Source organism: Papio anubis, chromosome 6, assembly GCF_008728515.1.
Source record: "Papio anubis isolate 15944 chromosome 6, Panubis1.0, whole genome shotgun sequence".
NCBI classification, from domain to species: domain Eukaryota; kingdom Metazoa; phylum Chordata; class Mammalia; order Primates; family Cercopithecidae; genus Papio; species Papio anubis.
Genome location: NC_044981.1, coordinates 55,889,331 through 55,906,231, shown reverse-complemented (window position 1 = coordinate 55,906,231; position 16,901 = coordinate 55,889,331). Strand labels below are relative to the sequence as shown.

The window sequence follows — 16,901 nt, the reverse complement described above, 5'->3', positions numbered from 1 at the left end:
GGATGATAAATCACAAATATACATGGAATATCTTGACTTATCTAAAATAAAAATGTGTGGCAAATGTACAACTTTTTAAAGTTGCTTTCAAGGCAAATTTATAAAATAAACAGTCAAAACTTATTAAAAATGTATTTAAGCTTTGCAATACACAAAATCAGAAGTAGCTTTAAAACCCCAAAAGTAAAAGAATTTCAGATTCATTTTCATAGTTAGATTATTAGGCACTGGGCAGCTTGGCTTTAATAGAAATTACAAAGTGAAAAACTTTGTACATTTAATTCATATTAAGTGTCTTTTCTAGGTAGTAGAAAATTGTTGTCTGCCTCCCCATCATCATTCTCCCCTCTCCCCATTCCTAACAATTATCCATTTTTGTTTGGGATATTGTGGTTTCAGGAACACACTGACTCTCAGCTCCCATGATCCTCCATCTAAACGGGCAGACATACGATCTTAGGCTAGGCTACCCCTTAAACCACAATAACTGCTTTAGTGATAGACACATGATATGGATTAAACTCTGTCCCAAAAAAAATCGTATGTTGAGGTACTAACCTCCAGTACCTCAGAATGTGACCTTATTTAGAAATAGGATTATTGCAGATGTACTTAGTTACAATGAGGTCACATTGGAGTTGAGAGGTGACTGACATCCTCAGAAAAATGATATTCCAATATGACTGATACCCTTAGAAAAAGCAGAAATTTGGGACATGCAGGGTGAATGCCTTGTGAAGACTGGAGTTATGTTGCCACAAGTCAAAGAACTACCAGAAACCAGAAGAGAGATGTGGAATAGATCTTTCCCCAGCACCTTCAGAGGAAGTATGGCCATGCCAATACCTTGATTTCAAACTTCTGCCCCGGGACAAAGCAATTCTTTTAGATAGTATGCTATACAGAAATAAAGCCTGATCCCATGGTAACTATTTTTGCAACCATCAGAAAGCCAGACTGAGGATAAGGCATACACATAAGGGTAAAGATATATTCAGAGAAAGGGATGAAACATTCAGCAAGCTATGTCTAAAGTCCATACTATGGCTAGACTTCTCAATTTTATGAGCTAGCAGATTATATTTACTGGCTAATGTAGCACAGGCTATTAACTGCAACTGGAAAAGAAAATACTAATGCAGACATTGATCTAGTTACCAGGATGCTTTCTGCTACTAGAGAAAGAGAATTCCACTCAAATACGAGTTCCTAAGTTAGTGCCTTTAAAAATGAAAACTTCATTATCCCATGTAATAAAAAGTTTGGTGGTTCCTGAATAGGTTAATTTAGCAACTCAATGACCGCAACAAGGACTCAGATTCTTTCCATCTTTCTACATGTCTATGCAGCAAATCGGGTTGTCCCGAAGGTACCTGCCTCATCTCTGGATGGCTGCAGCTGTTCCAGGCATCACATTCAGTTACAACAATATCCAGAGGGGGTAAAAAAGACTGCTTCATCCCACATGCCTTTCTTTCTTTTCTTTTTTTTTTTTTTTTAGCAAGAAAAACTTTTTTCAGAAGTCCCCAAAGAACTCATACTTTTTAGCCACAATTACAATGTCACAGGCATAAATCAAAGATTTGGTAAGAAGGAAATGACTATGATCAGCTTAAAAGTAGTACTAACATGCCAGAAGTTTTCTGAAATGTATGGTGATATTTTTGGTTGTCATGGAGACTGGGGGCCACCACCAGCATTTAATAGATGACAGCTAAGACTGTCCAATATCCTGGAAAATATTTGTCTGTTTCACACAAAGAAATGTGGTCTAAAATGTCAACAGAGAGAAAATGGGTGAATAAAAGAGCAATGGCCAAACAGTAGACAAACATCAGTGTCTTCCACAGAGTTTCACAGTGGTGAAAGACACTATTCTTAGTTATAACTAGAATATAATCTAGGGTAGTGACAGACAAGCAAAGAAAAAATTTAAAAGCATCAACTTTAATGAGGATAAAGAAAAAACAGGATTAGGAATGGAGAAAGAATATTAACAGTTATTAAGTATCTGTTATGCTAGGTGTTCTCATAAATTCCTTCATTTAATAAACACAGAGTTAATATTTTAGTCTTCCCAAATGCTGACATAGCTAAAGTATACATATTTAGGTAACCCCAGAGAATCAATAAAAATTTATTTATATCAGAAAATATTAAATTTTTAACTCAGAAGGAAAGCTTGGCATATGCTTACACTATGATCAGTGTAGTTTAAAGCAGCCATGTCACACAACTTTGAGGTCTTCTTCTGCATCAGGTACAAAAAAAGTATTAAAAACTAGACTCAGATTAAGAGACAACAACTATAAAATATCTGTTTTACATATAAAAATGTATATAGTTTTAAGATATGACCACTTAAGAGTCACACTTCCAACAAACTACTTAAAAATCACTGATCATGTCATTTGTTCAACACAGCTACCTCCAAATTCACCCAGTACGGAGCTATTCATTGCAGCACTAGCATATCACTGTGTTAGTATTTAAGATTTTCTTCTATACTGTCTTCTACTGATACCAAATACTAATTCAGAACAGAAATCTAGGAGTTATATCTAGCACAGGCCACATTAATTGTTAAGAGCCATATATGAAGTCTATTTCTAAGGAAAAAAGACATGACCATGAAGAAACTCACAGAGGTTACTGACAAAATTAATCACTCAGCATTGGTATTAGTAGGATCAAGAAAAAAAACTTAAAAACCAACTATGAGTAGTAACAAATAAAAACCTAGGAGTTTTGGGATTAATAGTACAATATCATAAGTAACCTGAATATCATTTTATGAAAACTGAATTAACTTATTTCCTAGAGAAACACAGAACAAAACTACCAAGGGTATATAACTGAAAGTGTGAACATGTCAAATATGGAAATAAAGTAAAGTACTTACTGCCAAAGCCTTGGACAGTTTGGCTCTAAATTCATTCAGGATGATTGCCACAATGTCCTTAAGTGGTACGTAAGCAAAGCCATCTTCCAAATAGACTTTCCTTCCTCGAAACAAATCCAGAGCATCAGCAAAAGGGATCTGAATTAAGAGTGAAACAAGGAAAATAAGTCAGCACCTGTCATTAAGAAATCCTCCTAAGTCTTCATATGTATAAAGTATAAACAAAGAAATTCATTAGTCCTAGCAGAGCCAAAAGAATAACAAAATGATTAATTTATCCTCCTTAAAACTCAACAGCACTAGCAAAGAGTGGCAGTACAAAAATATGTTCGTTTCAGAGTTATGTTTTGAAAAATAGTAACACTAAAAGGCCAAGTTGGAATACTTTCTTTTATTCCTTAACCTCTGAATTTACAAAACATAATCCCCAGGATTTCAAACTCTTAACTCAAGACTTCTACACATGTTGCATTCACCTCACATACCCCACACTGTATTCTGCATCAGAGAGAATCCTAATTTGTAAACAACATATTCAGTGCTGAAAATTACTTGTAAGTAAAGTAATTCCAGTTTCTTCATCTATGTTTCCATTCTCACTCCAGAGAAATATATTGAGAAAGCTAATCTCAATACTAAGAAATGGAAATAATAATAAGGATTCGGTTTTGCTATTAAAATAAGCATTTGCCCCAAGTATTTATTTTTTAAAATCTTAGATTTTTAAACCCCATTGAACAATCCTAAAATTCTGAAATGAGCAAAGTATGATATTAGTAAACTGTAAAAATCATTCTTACTCTCCAATAGTTTTTCTTTTTTAAAAAAACGAGGTTAAAAAAGTAGGTGAAAAATGACTCCCAAATTGCCTATTCATTCAAGTTTTAAGGAAGAAAAATAAATGCATACAATTTTCTGTATATCCAACGACATCGCACACTATAAACAGATCATGTGTTTTTTAACAACTTTCAATTAATTTACCGATTTCTACAACTACAACACAGTCCCTGCCCTCATGGGCACACATGGAAAGTCAAACAGCCCTACAGGATAGAACTGTGTGATACTGCACCAAATAGGTAGCTTACATAGGACATATTAGAGGAGCAGGTAAGAGGGTTTACTGCAATAATATAGAGAAGAAACATGAGTTCTAGTCCAAGCTCTGATACTGACTAGACTTATTTGGTGAATTTAATGAATGCCTCTAAATCTCAGCAGCCAGATCTGTAAAACTGAGAGAGGGGAGGAAGAGATAGGCTAACTGACCCTTAGGGATTCTTTAGCCATAATATTCCATGATTCTAGCTTATTAAGGTGGTCACAGAGGAAATAAAAATGCCCAAGTAGAAGCAAAAGATGATGTGAAGGCAGACTAACTGGAAATGTGTGGTGTAAGAGAAATAAATATTGATCCCCACACTCTAAGCTTAAAAGGCTGACTGAATGATGGCCCAACAGTCAAAACAAAGAAGCTGGAATGGGGCAGGATTTTAAACTACTGGCACTCACTCATAATAATTAGCACATTCTTTTCAAAGGAAATTGTGGGGTTACGGTTATCAAATTGTAAAATGAATTTAAACTCATCCCTCTTCCCCTTCTGGAAGGGTTCATGTGAAGTAGTTATCTACACTGAGTGGGGAGGGGAAACTGAGGTGGCCCAGCACTGGATGATGGAATCTGAGTAGGTTAAGGAGGGCATTCCCATAGGAAAAAAGTAGGCTTACAATGTCAGAGCTCACTGGAATGCCAGAGACCATGAGGCAAGACACCACGATGTCAGAGGCCAAGAGAAGCAAAAGGGGCTTCCACGCAAGGCAGCAATCCAAACAGAGTGTTGGGCCAAATGGGTGATGAGGGTTTCCGGGCAGGGGACAGCCCAGTGCAGGGTGTAAGGACCCAAACAATGCGAGGAGGGTTTCCTTTAGGAAAACAGCCTGTAGGGGGAGGTCAGGGCCCAAGCAGGGTTGGGAATGCGTCTGTGGAAGGAGACAGCCCAGCAGAGAACACTGGCACACCATTAGTGCAATGAGGACAGTATCTGTGCAAGAGACGCAATAGCTGTGGTGATGAGAGGCTATAAAAATGGATTAATTAAATATGTATATAAAGCTTAATGTGACATATTTAACAAAACCTAGGAAGTATTTTACATGTTTACATACCTTATAAATGGACTCCAACACCACCTTAGATCCACTCGAATTTGGTGATGAGGCAATAATCTCCTGTTCTCGAAGAGTCTTCTCTTCATCACTTATCTAAAAAAACATTTTAAGCTGTTATAAAAATTTGAAGTCCTCATTCAGTTTCAATAAAATGATTTCCTGTATTAATGAATACTGTTTACTTTTATTAAAAATTTTAAAACCTTGATATCTCAAATCATTTCTAACATGATATCTGAATCATTATCATTAGTGAAGGCAAAATACAGAAAAAAAATCTAAATTGAATATTCTTTCAAATTTTAACTTTGCCAGTTTCTGAAGGTATACATCAAAAGAACAGTAGCAGACAAAGAGAAAATATTTTAATGAGAAAAAGGAAAAAATTTATAATAAAACTCAGGTTAATAGAGACTAAAAGTGAGCATTATCCTAATTTGAGTTATGTTAATTTATTAATCTATCCTAATTGAGGTTAGAGTGGTTTGACTATTTCTTAATTTTCTAGCCACATAAGACAATTCCAAACTTAAAACACTAGTTTTCCTAGGAAAAACTACAAATTTATTATCTCAGACTGATTATGGCTCTATAAAAAATTGATAGATCTGGTAAGTAAAAGCGTTAAACTTCAAGACCTATATATATATATATTTTTGTAAATGAAGATGAAATATCAGTGACAAACTGAAGGAAATATTTACATCATCTGATATGTGAGTTAGCCTCAGTAAGCCCCTAGTTGGCAGTATGTAAGCTTTTGTAATCCAAAAGTAGTAAAACATGAACAGCCAATAGTTATGTAAGTAAAAATAATAAATGCTAAATTAAAATAATAATGTGTAATATGTTCCATGTATGAAAATAGTAAAAATTAACAAGATTTAGAATATACAGTGTTAGGACAATCTTTATGTACCATACTATGATAATATATAGCAAATCGCCTTTAAAAATGCAGATTGTAACTATTTTATTTCCAAATTAATCACAAGTAAATAACAGGACAAGCACACAAATAAAAACTTCTCTTCATTACAGTGTTATTTATAATAATAAAGAAAAAAAACTAAATGTCCAACATGTATCTAGTTAAATAAACTGCAGTAGAACTTGCTGTTTCAGTAAAACAGGCTATATTACTCAGGTCAACCTCCTAGAGAAAACAAAACAAAACACTGATAAAATTTTAAAAACACCTTTACAGCACAGAAAGTTAATATACAAAGTCAGGCACACAAAGTGGGATATCTGACGAGAGACTTTCCTGCTCAAATAATGTAGGATTATCAGGGAATCCCAAGCCTTGAACTTGTTTTAAGGCAGTACCTGATTCAAAAGGCCAGGCACCTCGCAAAAGCAAACTCAAATCCTCTCTGGAGGAACCGTCACAGTACACCTCAAAGTATTCCTACGAATAAATTTCCAAATACTAAAACTATACTTCACAAACAAAAACAACAGAAGAATTCACAAAGTTTACAGATAATAACTATTACCATGTGTAAAGAAATAAAAGACAAGCACAATCTGTACGAAGTGGAAACCATAAAAAGTGATTTGTTTTTTTAAAAGCAAAACGCTGGGCATGGTGGCTCACATCTATAATCCCAGCACTTTTGGAGGCCAAGGCGGGAGGATCACTTGAGTCCAGGAGTTTGAGACCAGCCTGGGCAACATGGTGAGACTCCGTCTCTACAAAAAAAAAAAAAAAATTTAAAAATTAGCCAGGTATGGTGGTATGCACTTGTAATCTCAGCTACTTGGGAGGCTAAGGTGGGAGGACTGTTTGAACCCAGGAGTTAGAGGCTGCAGTAAGCCATGATCACATTACTGCACTCCAGTCTGGGTGACACAGCAAACCCTTATCTCAAAAAAAAAAAAAAAAAAAAAAAGGAAGAAGAAAAAGTAAAAGCTTTCTGATGTGCTGTTTTATATCACTGAATGGAACCTGGGTTTTCATTAAAAAGGTTCCAAACACACATTTTGTAGAATCTAAGAAATGACATTCCTGAGCCCATTGAGCCCTTACAGGAACATACAAATATCCTGCCCTAAGACCTAAAATCAAGCAATGTGCAAAAAACCTTTGTGATGTGCTGTTTTATATCACTAAATGAAATCCGTGTTTTATTAAACAGGTTCCAAACACACATCTAGTTGAATATAAGAAATGACATTTCAGAGATGATTAGGCCTATATAAGAAAAAAAAAGGAAAAAGAAAAAAAAATTCTAGAAATAGACAAAAAAAATTTAGGCACAGAAATGTAAAATTCAATGGAGTCAGGAAGAAATCCCTGAAATTCCTGTAACTGTGAACAATTACTTGAGGATGAACCAGAACCTTATCAGCCTTCATATGGATCTGTAACCCATTTTCAACTTATCTAGTGGGTCTGAGATCTCAGATCCCAGATTTAAATTAAAATTGTCCTGGATCAACAATGACCCCAGGCCAGTGAAAAAAAAAAAAAAAAGACAAATGAAAACCCTTCTAGAAAGATACAATCCTCCTAAGCTTCAATATAGTCCACAAATAACTTTCCAAACACAATCTCCAGCATACAACAGTAACAAAGCACACCAGGAAATGAGACTCCATGAATAAAAACAATATAGATAAGAAAAAAAAAAGGATCAAGATTGAAAAAGAAGAATTAAAATTCTCTATTTGCAGATTATATAATTTAGTATACTTAGAAAATCCAGAAGAATCCACGATAAATTATTAAAACTATTGGCCTAATTGAGTCAGGCTTCTGGATTCAAATATAGAAAAACCAGCCAGGTGCGATGGCTTACACCTGTAATACCAGCACTTCAGGAGCCTGAGGCGGATAGATCACGAGGTCAGGAGTTTAAGACCAGCCTGACCAACATGGTGAAACCCCATCTCTACTAAAGATACAAAAAAAAAAAATTAGCTGGGCATGGTGGTGCACACCTGTAATCCCAGCTACTCAGGAGGGTGGGGAAGGAGAATTACTTGAACCTGGAAGGTGGAGGTTGTGGTGAGCCAAGATCATGCCACTGCACCCCAGCCTGGGCAACAGAGTGAGACTCGGTCTCAAAAAATTAAAAAATATAGAAAAACCAATTGTATTTCTATATGCCAGCAACAAAATTCAGTAATGGAATTTTTTAAGCTACCATTTACAACAGAATTAAAACTATCAAGGATCTAGGAATAAATCTAACAAAATATATACAAGGCCTTCATCAACAAAAATATAAAACCTTACAGAGAGAAACTGGAGAAAAATTAATTAACAGAGATATCCTAAACATCAACCAGAAAACTTAATATTGTAAATGTTTTAAATCTCTTCAAATTAACCTATAGATTCAATATAATCCCAAACAAAATCATAATAGCTTTTGTGTATGCCTCTGTGTGTGGACATTTATAAGCTGGTTCTAAAATGTATAAGAACATGCAAAGGGCCAAGAACAGCCAAGACAGAAATAACAAAAAAGAGTCAATTCAATAGAAAAATGAGCAAAAAACATTAACGGGCACTTTACAAAAGAGAAAACTCAAAGAGCCAAAAAATATATTAAAAGATGCTCAACCTCCTTAGTCATCAGGGTTTGAAACCATAATGGAAACCTCAATGACATACCACTACATGACAATTAGAATGGTTAAAATATAAAAATGGCCAGGCATGGGAGTTGGCATCTGTAATCCCAGCTACTTGGGAGGCTGAGGCGGTTGGATCGCTTCAGGCCAGGAGTTTGAGACTAGCCTGGGCGACTAAGTGAAACCCCCATCTCTAACAAGGTCTTGTTTGTTCACCTAGGCTGGAATGCAATGGTATGATCATGGCTCACAGAGTAATTGAACTTTCTGAGTAATTGGGACTACAGGCATGAACCACCATGCCCAGCTAATTATTCTCAAAATTTTTTAATATTATTATATTTTTTCTTATAGAGATGGTAGCTCCCTATGTTGTTCAGGCTGGTCTCGAACTCCTGGGCTCAAGGGATCCTCCCCCTTTCCCTCTCAAAGTGTTAGAATTACAGGTGTGAGCCACCATGCCTGGCCATTTTTTATAGAGACAGGGTCTTACTATGTTACCCAGGCTGGTCTCAAATCCCTAGAATCAAGTGATTCTCCCAGCTTGGCCTCCCAGTGGGCTAAGATTACAGGCATAAACCATTATACCCAACCAAAAAAAAAATGTTTTTTAATTAGCTGAATGTGATGGTGTGTGTCTGTAGTCCTGTCTCAGTTGGGACTACTAGGTACACACCATCACATCCAGCTAATTTTTGAAAAAGACTGAGGTGGGAAGATCTCTTGAACCCAGGAGTTTAAAGCTACAGTGAACTATGATCACACCACTACTCTCTAGCCTGAGAAACAGAGGAAGGGTCAGCATCATCCTGATACCAAAACCTGGTGGATATACAACAAAAAAAAGAAAATATCAGGCCAATATCCTTGGCGAACACTGATGCTTGTAAACCGAATCCAGCAGCACATCAAAAAGCTTATCCACCACGATCAAGTTGGCTTCATCTCCAGGATGCAAGGCTGGTTCAACATACACAAATCAATAAATGTGATTCATCACATAAACAGAACTAAAGATAAAAACCACATGATTATCTCAATAGATGCAGAAAAAGTCTTCAATAAAATTCAGTATCCCTTCATGTTAAAAACTCTCAATAAACTGGGTATTGAAGGAACGTACCTCAAAATAATAAGAGCCATATATGACAAATCCACAGCCAGTATCATACTGAATGGGCAAAAGCTTGGAAGCATTCCGCCTGAAAATCAGCACAAGACAAGGCTGCCCTTTCTCACCACCCCTATTCAACATAGTCTTCAAAGTTCCTGCTAAGGCAATCAGGCAAGAGAAAGAAATAAAGCGTATCCAAACAAGAGGAGAAAAAGTCAAACTATCTTTGCAGATGACATCATCCTATACCTAGAAAACCCCACTGTCTCAGCCCAAAGGCTTCTTAAGCTGATAAGCAACTTCAGCAAAGTCTCAGGATACTAAACTAACATGCAAAAATCACTAGCATTCCAGCTGGGTAAGGCAGTTCACACCTGTAATACCAGCACTTTGGGAGGCTGAGGCGGGTAAACCACCTGAGGTCAGGAGTTCATGACTGACCAACATGGAGAAACCCTGTCTCTACTAAAAATACAAAAATTAGCCGGACACGGTGGCCCACACCTGTAATCCCAGCTACTCAGTGGGCTAAGGCAGGAAGATCACTTGAACCTGGGAGGCGGAGGTTGTAACGTGAGCTGAGATCATGTCACTGCAGTATAGCCTGGGCAACAGAGCAAGACACTGTCTCAAAAAATAAACAAATAAATAAATAAATAGCATTCCTACACACCAACAGTAGCCAAGCCAAGAGCCAAATCAAGAAGGCAATCCGATTTACAATTGCCACAAAAAGAATAAAATACCTAGGAACACAGCTAACAAAGGAAGTAAAAGACCTCTTCCTACAAACCACTGTTCAAAGAAATCAGAGATGACACAAACAAATGGAAAAATATTCCACGTTCATGGATAGGAAGAATCAGTATCAGGAAAATGTCCATACTGTCCGAAGCAATTTATAGATTCAATGCTAATCCCATCAAACTACCACTGACATTCTTCACAGAATTTTTTGAAAAGCTATTTTAAAATTCATATGGAACCAAAAAGGAGCCCCAATAACCAAGACAACCCTAAGCAAAAAGAACAAAGCTTGTAGCATCACACTACCTGATTTCAAACTATACTACAGGGCTACAGTAACCAAAAGAGCATGGCACTGGTATAAAAACGGGCATATAGACCAATGGAACAGATTAGAGAAACCGGAAGTAAGACTGCATGTCCACAACATTTGATCATCAACAAACCTAACAAAAACAAGCAACGAGGAAAGATTTCCCCATTTAATAAATGGCGCTGGGAGAAATGGCTAGCCATACAGAGAAAATTGAAACTGGACCCCTTCCTTATATCATATACAAAAATCAACTCAAGATGGATTAAATATTTAAATGTAAAACCTAAAACTATGAAAACCCTAGAATTGGCATTACCAATCAGGACATAGGCACAGGCAAAGATTTCATGACAAAGACATCAAAAGCAATCGAAACAAAAGCAAAAATTGACACTTGGGATCTAATTAAACTGAAGACCTTCTGCACAGCAAAAGAAACTAGCAACAGAGTAAACAGACAATCTAAAGAATGAGAGAAAATTTTTGCAATCTACACATCTGACAAAGGTCTAATATCCAGTGTCTATAAGGGACTCAAATTTACAAGAAAAAAAAAAAAAACATTAAAAAGTGGGCAAAGGACATGAACAGACACTTCTCAAAAGAAGACACACATGTGGCCAACAAACATGAAAAAAAAAAAAAAAACTCAATGTCAGTGACCATTAGAGAAATGCAAATCAAAATCACAATGAGGTACCATCTCACACCAGTCAGAATGGCTATTACTAAAAAGTCAAAAAACAACAGATGCTGGCAAGGTTGTGGAGAAAAAGGAAGGCTTTTACACTGCTAGTGGAAGAATAAATTAGTTCAACCATTGTGGAAGACAGTGTGGGGATTCCTCAAAGACGTAGAGGCAGAAATATCACTGCACCCAGCAATCCCATTACTGGGTATACACCCAAAGGAATACAAATCATTTTATTATAAAGATATATGCACACATATGTTCACTGCAGCACTATTCACAACAGCAAAGACATGGAATCAACCCAAATGCCCATCAATGATAGACTGGATAAAGAAAATGTGGTACATATACACCATGGAATACTATGCAGCCATAAAAAGTAATGAGTTCATGTCCTTTGCAGGGACATGGATGGAGCTGGAGGCCATTCTCCTTAAACTAACACAGCAACAGAAAACCAAATACCACATGTTCTCATTTATAAGTGGGAGCTGAATGATAAAAACACACGGACACTTCATGGGGAACAACACACACTGGGCCTTTTGGAGGGCGGGAGGTGAGAGGAGGGAGTGCATCAGATGATGGGCTTAATACCTCACTCACCATTTATTATATGAAAGTTGAAATACAGCAGAGGATGAAGTTTAGGTGTGTCAATCTAGCAGATTATTCAAAAGTTGATGATGATTGAAATCCATGTGTACTATCTACTAGTTACTATGCTAACTATTTTACGTATACTATCTCACTTAATCCTACTAATAACCCTACAAGGCAGATATTATCTTAGTTTTACAGCTAATTAATATAAGTAGAAACCAAACTGGATTTCCAACCAAAGTCTATCCAATGCTAAGATCCACTAGGCCACGTGGTCTCCAAACAAATAAACAGACACTACTTCGCAGGAAAGCTAAACAAACATGTAACACTAAAAGCAATGGAAGACAAAGTCATCAACTGGAAACTTTCACCTCAATTCCTCTTTGGTGATGGACAAGATAAAGATACAGAAACTAGAAATGTAACACAACTAGATGCCATGAAAAGTTTTATAGGTAAAAATTTTAAAGGGTCAGAGCACAAATTATAGATAATCAACACTCATTCTAGAGTATTTAAATTGAGGTTTAGCAATAGCAAATATTTCCCCAAGAGCTAAAGCCAGATTATTTTGCTTTAGTATTTGCTTTGTTTACATATATCTCTGTTGACAGTAACTTCTCTACTTAATTGACTATTTACCTCTCACTTTGCATTCCATAAGGGAAACCCTCTGAAACTCAAATAGGCAACGAGATACACACTGCAGAGAATATCTGAGAGGAAGCAGCTATTTTAAGTTTTAGAGCCAAGCTATAATTCTCAAACAGCAATTAATAAAGGAAGACACTGATCAGGGAGATAGGGTGAAAGGAGAAGAAATCTTCATGTCTTCACGATGGTCTTTCATTGCTTTTTAAGTAAGCATCCGATTTAAACATAAAAATATATTTCAAATTTTCCCAATAAACATTTATCTGAAATTAAATAAAATTTTAATATACATCTCTGTGTTCCCCACCATTAATAAGAATAATTATAATTGATTACATATATTGTTTGTTGCCCAAATAAATCTTCCCTAGATCTGGCAAAACTGAAGTTGAAGCCAAATGTGTTAACCTGTCATGATCCTTTTATAATCACTTTTTATACAGCAATAAACTAGTATCTTTGAACATACAGATGTTTGTCCTAATATTGTTTTAGGTTCTAACTAAACAAATCCCACATCAATACCTAAGTACCACTAATACTTCACCTAGCATAATACAGCATCTCATCTTTCCCTAAATTCAAGTATTGTATTACTGATGCCACAGTTATTTCTAACTTGGTAAGCAATTAACTGCTTACCAAGTAAATGTCAGGGAAGCACACATCAGTTCAACTGCCACACAACAGAGTACTTTAGCTACAAGAGACTTTACTTCTCCAAATAGTCTTCTGCCTTAGAAATATATAAGATATAATTTTGAAAAAAAAAAAATTCAAGAACTTAAATAAAAATTAGAGTTTAATGCAATATCTCTTCTCATTGAAATCTACCCCCACCCAAAGAGAATAAAAGCTATCTAATCTTGCTCAGATTAGAAGTTATAGATAAAATTCTGGGCCGGGTGCAGTGGCTCATGCCTGAAATCCCAGCACTTTGGGAGGCTGAAGTGGGCAGATCACCTGAGGTCAGGAGTTTGAGCCCAGCCTGGCCAGCATGGTGAAACCCCATCTCTACTAAAAACACAAAAATTAGCCAGGTGTGGTAGCCCACGCCTGTAATCCCAGCTACTCAGGAGGCTGAGACAAGAGAATAGCTTGAACCTGGGAGGGAGGCAGAGGTTGCAGTGAGCTGAGATCGCACCACTGCACTCCAGCCGGGGTGGCAGAGTGAGACTCTGTCTCAAAAAAAAAAAAAAAAAAAAAAGTTATAGATAAAATTCTAAGGAATTCAATGTGTTTCTAAACTTTTTGCCCAAAGTAAGCAAATACACTCTAAATCATGCACATTCTATCTAAATTTCATGTCACTTCCTGTTTCATGGGCTATAAATAAATATTCTGGTTTTGTTTGATGAATTTAAAAATGCATCCATTTGTCAAACACATTCTAAATCTTCATTTATCTATTTAGTTGTAACCAAAATGGAAATGGAAAATATAAGACAATTCTCACTGAAAAATGTAGGATGACTGTCTGAAACTTTACTATCAAATAATTAGTATAAACTGCTATTGACTTCATTATTTCAAATTCCTAAAATAATCTTGAATATTCTCTTTACTCTTGCTTTCTCCTTAAAAACTATTGGACAAAATATGAGGATATTTCATTTATTTGGGTTCTCCTAAATGAGATTACGGGCTGCATACCTAAAAAAATTACTCATTCTCTGAAAGAGCAAGACAAGATTAAATGGCTTCCTGCTTCTACTAACAAAGCATACAAGTAAAAACAGATACAGTGGAACAATTATAAAAGCAGAGTAAACTAGTAGAGAGAATAGTTTTCAAAATCATAGAAATCTGTCTTTGAATCTTAAGCAGGTTAGTTAACCTCTTTACACCACAGTTTCTTCAGGGATAAAATGAAGAAAATCATACCTGTCTCATGTAGCTTTTATTGGGATTAAATAAAGTACGTAAAGTGTGTACAATAGGCCTAACATACAGCGCACCCTTAATACATGGTAAACACTTGTTATTACTATCTGTAATTTACATTTTGATTAGTTTCTATATTTCAGGCTTTTTCCTCAAGTAATAAAGTGAAATGTTTACTGCAACTAACGCAGTTTCTATAAACTTGTCATTTCATTAAACTAACACAGGTCTTGGTCTATAGGGGTATTCAAAATAACTGATAAAAGCCAGCTAGGTTATCACTGCAACATCTTATAATCAAGGTGTAGTATGCTTCACAAAGTAAACATCCTCCTAAAAAGAGATGTATAAACAAATGGCTCTACATGAAACACACATTTTTTGAGTGACTTGCATTACTATTTTAGAGATGCTCAACCTTCACTCTGATTAATGTTCAATCAACAGAGACTCTGAACATTCTAGCTTTGAAGTTCTGCTCTTGCCACCAGTACTCATAAGTCCTCACATCTCAATCCCTATTATTCATATCCACCCACTCAAGAGTCAGTACCTGAAATGTTTCAAATGGTAGTACATAGTATAATGGTATAATTTTTTATCACGTAAAAATTACACTGGGTTTTAACTGTTTTGGTAAAGTTATATTTCCATATTCCAAAATTATGTTGTTTCATATGCTGCCTTGCTAATAGAATTAAGGATTTTGGCTGTATGTCTTTTTCTTTTTTATATTCTTCATCAAACCAGAAACTGAGAGAGGCAATTTCACTCTGTCAAAATCCTGAAAGCAGATTAAGGAGCAGCTCTGGAGAGGCAAATACTCTACACAGTAAATAGAAGGGTAGTGGATGTCTGTGTAGACTGTATTACTATTCACCCTGTACTGAGTCCCTCACTGAGGGAGAATCACACACCCCCTACCTGCTGAACTAAGGCGTAGCCAAGTGACTTGCTTTGGCCAGTGAAATGTGAGAAGTGACGTGTTTCATTCCTAAGCAAAAGCTTTATGAGCATATAGTTTGCCCAGTTCTCTCCTTTTGCCGCAGCAACTGGTGAAGTTCCAGTATACAGAGCCTACTCGATCTGCCTGAGTCCAGGGTCAAAATGACACACAGCAGGGTTGTAGTTGGCCCATGAAGACATAGAATATGAACAAGGAACAAACCTTTCCATAAGTCACTGAGGTTTGGGGTTCTTTACCAATGCATAACCTAAACTGACTGGAATAGTGATCTCCATCTTTGCATCACACATTGTCATCAATAAAGTTTTTTCAGCACATACTTCCAAAACATGTATATTTATAAATTATATGCATGTATTACTACACATTCTGCACTTAAAACATGCCATACCCACCCCCAAAATGAAGAATGGATGAGACTAAAAATACATGTTGAATTATTTATTTCCTTCCCACATTCCCAAATGATCATCTTGGGGATGCTATTTTGGAACCACTAGTCTAGTACACTGGCCTCTAAAGTAAAGATATAAATAAGGCTTCCCAGAGATTTAAGCTTCTATAAGCTTCCAATCAACAATACTCAATTATGTTTATAAATAGCTTGGATAGGAGTTTTCTATTTGAATCTACACAGCTCTCTTAGACCCTGGTCATTAAGTAAGTATGTATATTATTTGCCAGTGAAGCTTTTTAAAATTACAGAATCCTGGTGCCACCCAGACCTACAGACTGAAGCCCTGAGGGGTATGTTTTTTTTTTTTTTTTAAGGTCCATTAGTAGTTCAACATACATCATTGGTCTAAATAGCATATCCCAGGAAAAGAATCTGCTTTTCTAAAATAAATGTATGATATACATACAATAAAACAATTAGGAATCATTTCTTTTATAAGGAAGTTAAAACTTTGTGAATAGATCAAATGCTGAAAGTAAATATCATAATTTCGAATACCATTATTATCATTTCAAATAAATATAGGTTCCATATTGTTAGCAAATATTGTGACTATAAAGTGCAGTTTGTTTCCCAAATGCACTGTGACCTAATCATCAATCTGGAGTACAAGGAGATTAAAGATGGCTGCAAAGTCTTTGAAACATCCTCCATTGAGAGTTAAGATCTATTTGCCCTCCCCTTGAATCTGGCCTGGCCTGTGACTACTTTGACAGGAACAAGTGATGCCCTGCCAGGCCCAGCCCTATTTTTTTTAGAGGACTGGCAGATTCTGCCTCGTTCTCTTGGAGTCCTAGATCA

General features: G+C 36.1%; 1 protein-coding gene across 1 annotated transcript in view; it reads right to left on the bottom strand.

The window, feature by feature from the left end:
• PRIM2 (DNA primase subunit 2) overlaps positions 1–16,901 on the bottom strand; it is a 315,731-nt gene that overhangs the window by 254,748 nt on the left and 44,082 nt on the right. The window contains exons 6-7 of the mRNA XM_021936782.2: positions 5,074–5,169; positions 2,903–3,040 (exon numbers count right to left, since the gene is read on the bottom strand). Of these exons, the coding sequence (XP_021792474.2) occupies positions 2,903–3,040; positions 5,074–5,169 (234 nt within the window). The remainder of the gene's footprint in view (positions 1–2,902; positions 3,041–5,073; positions 5,170–16,901) is intronic.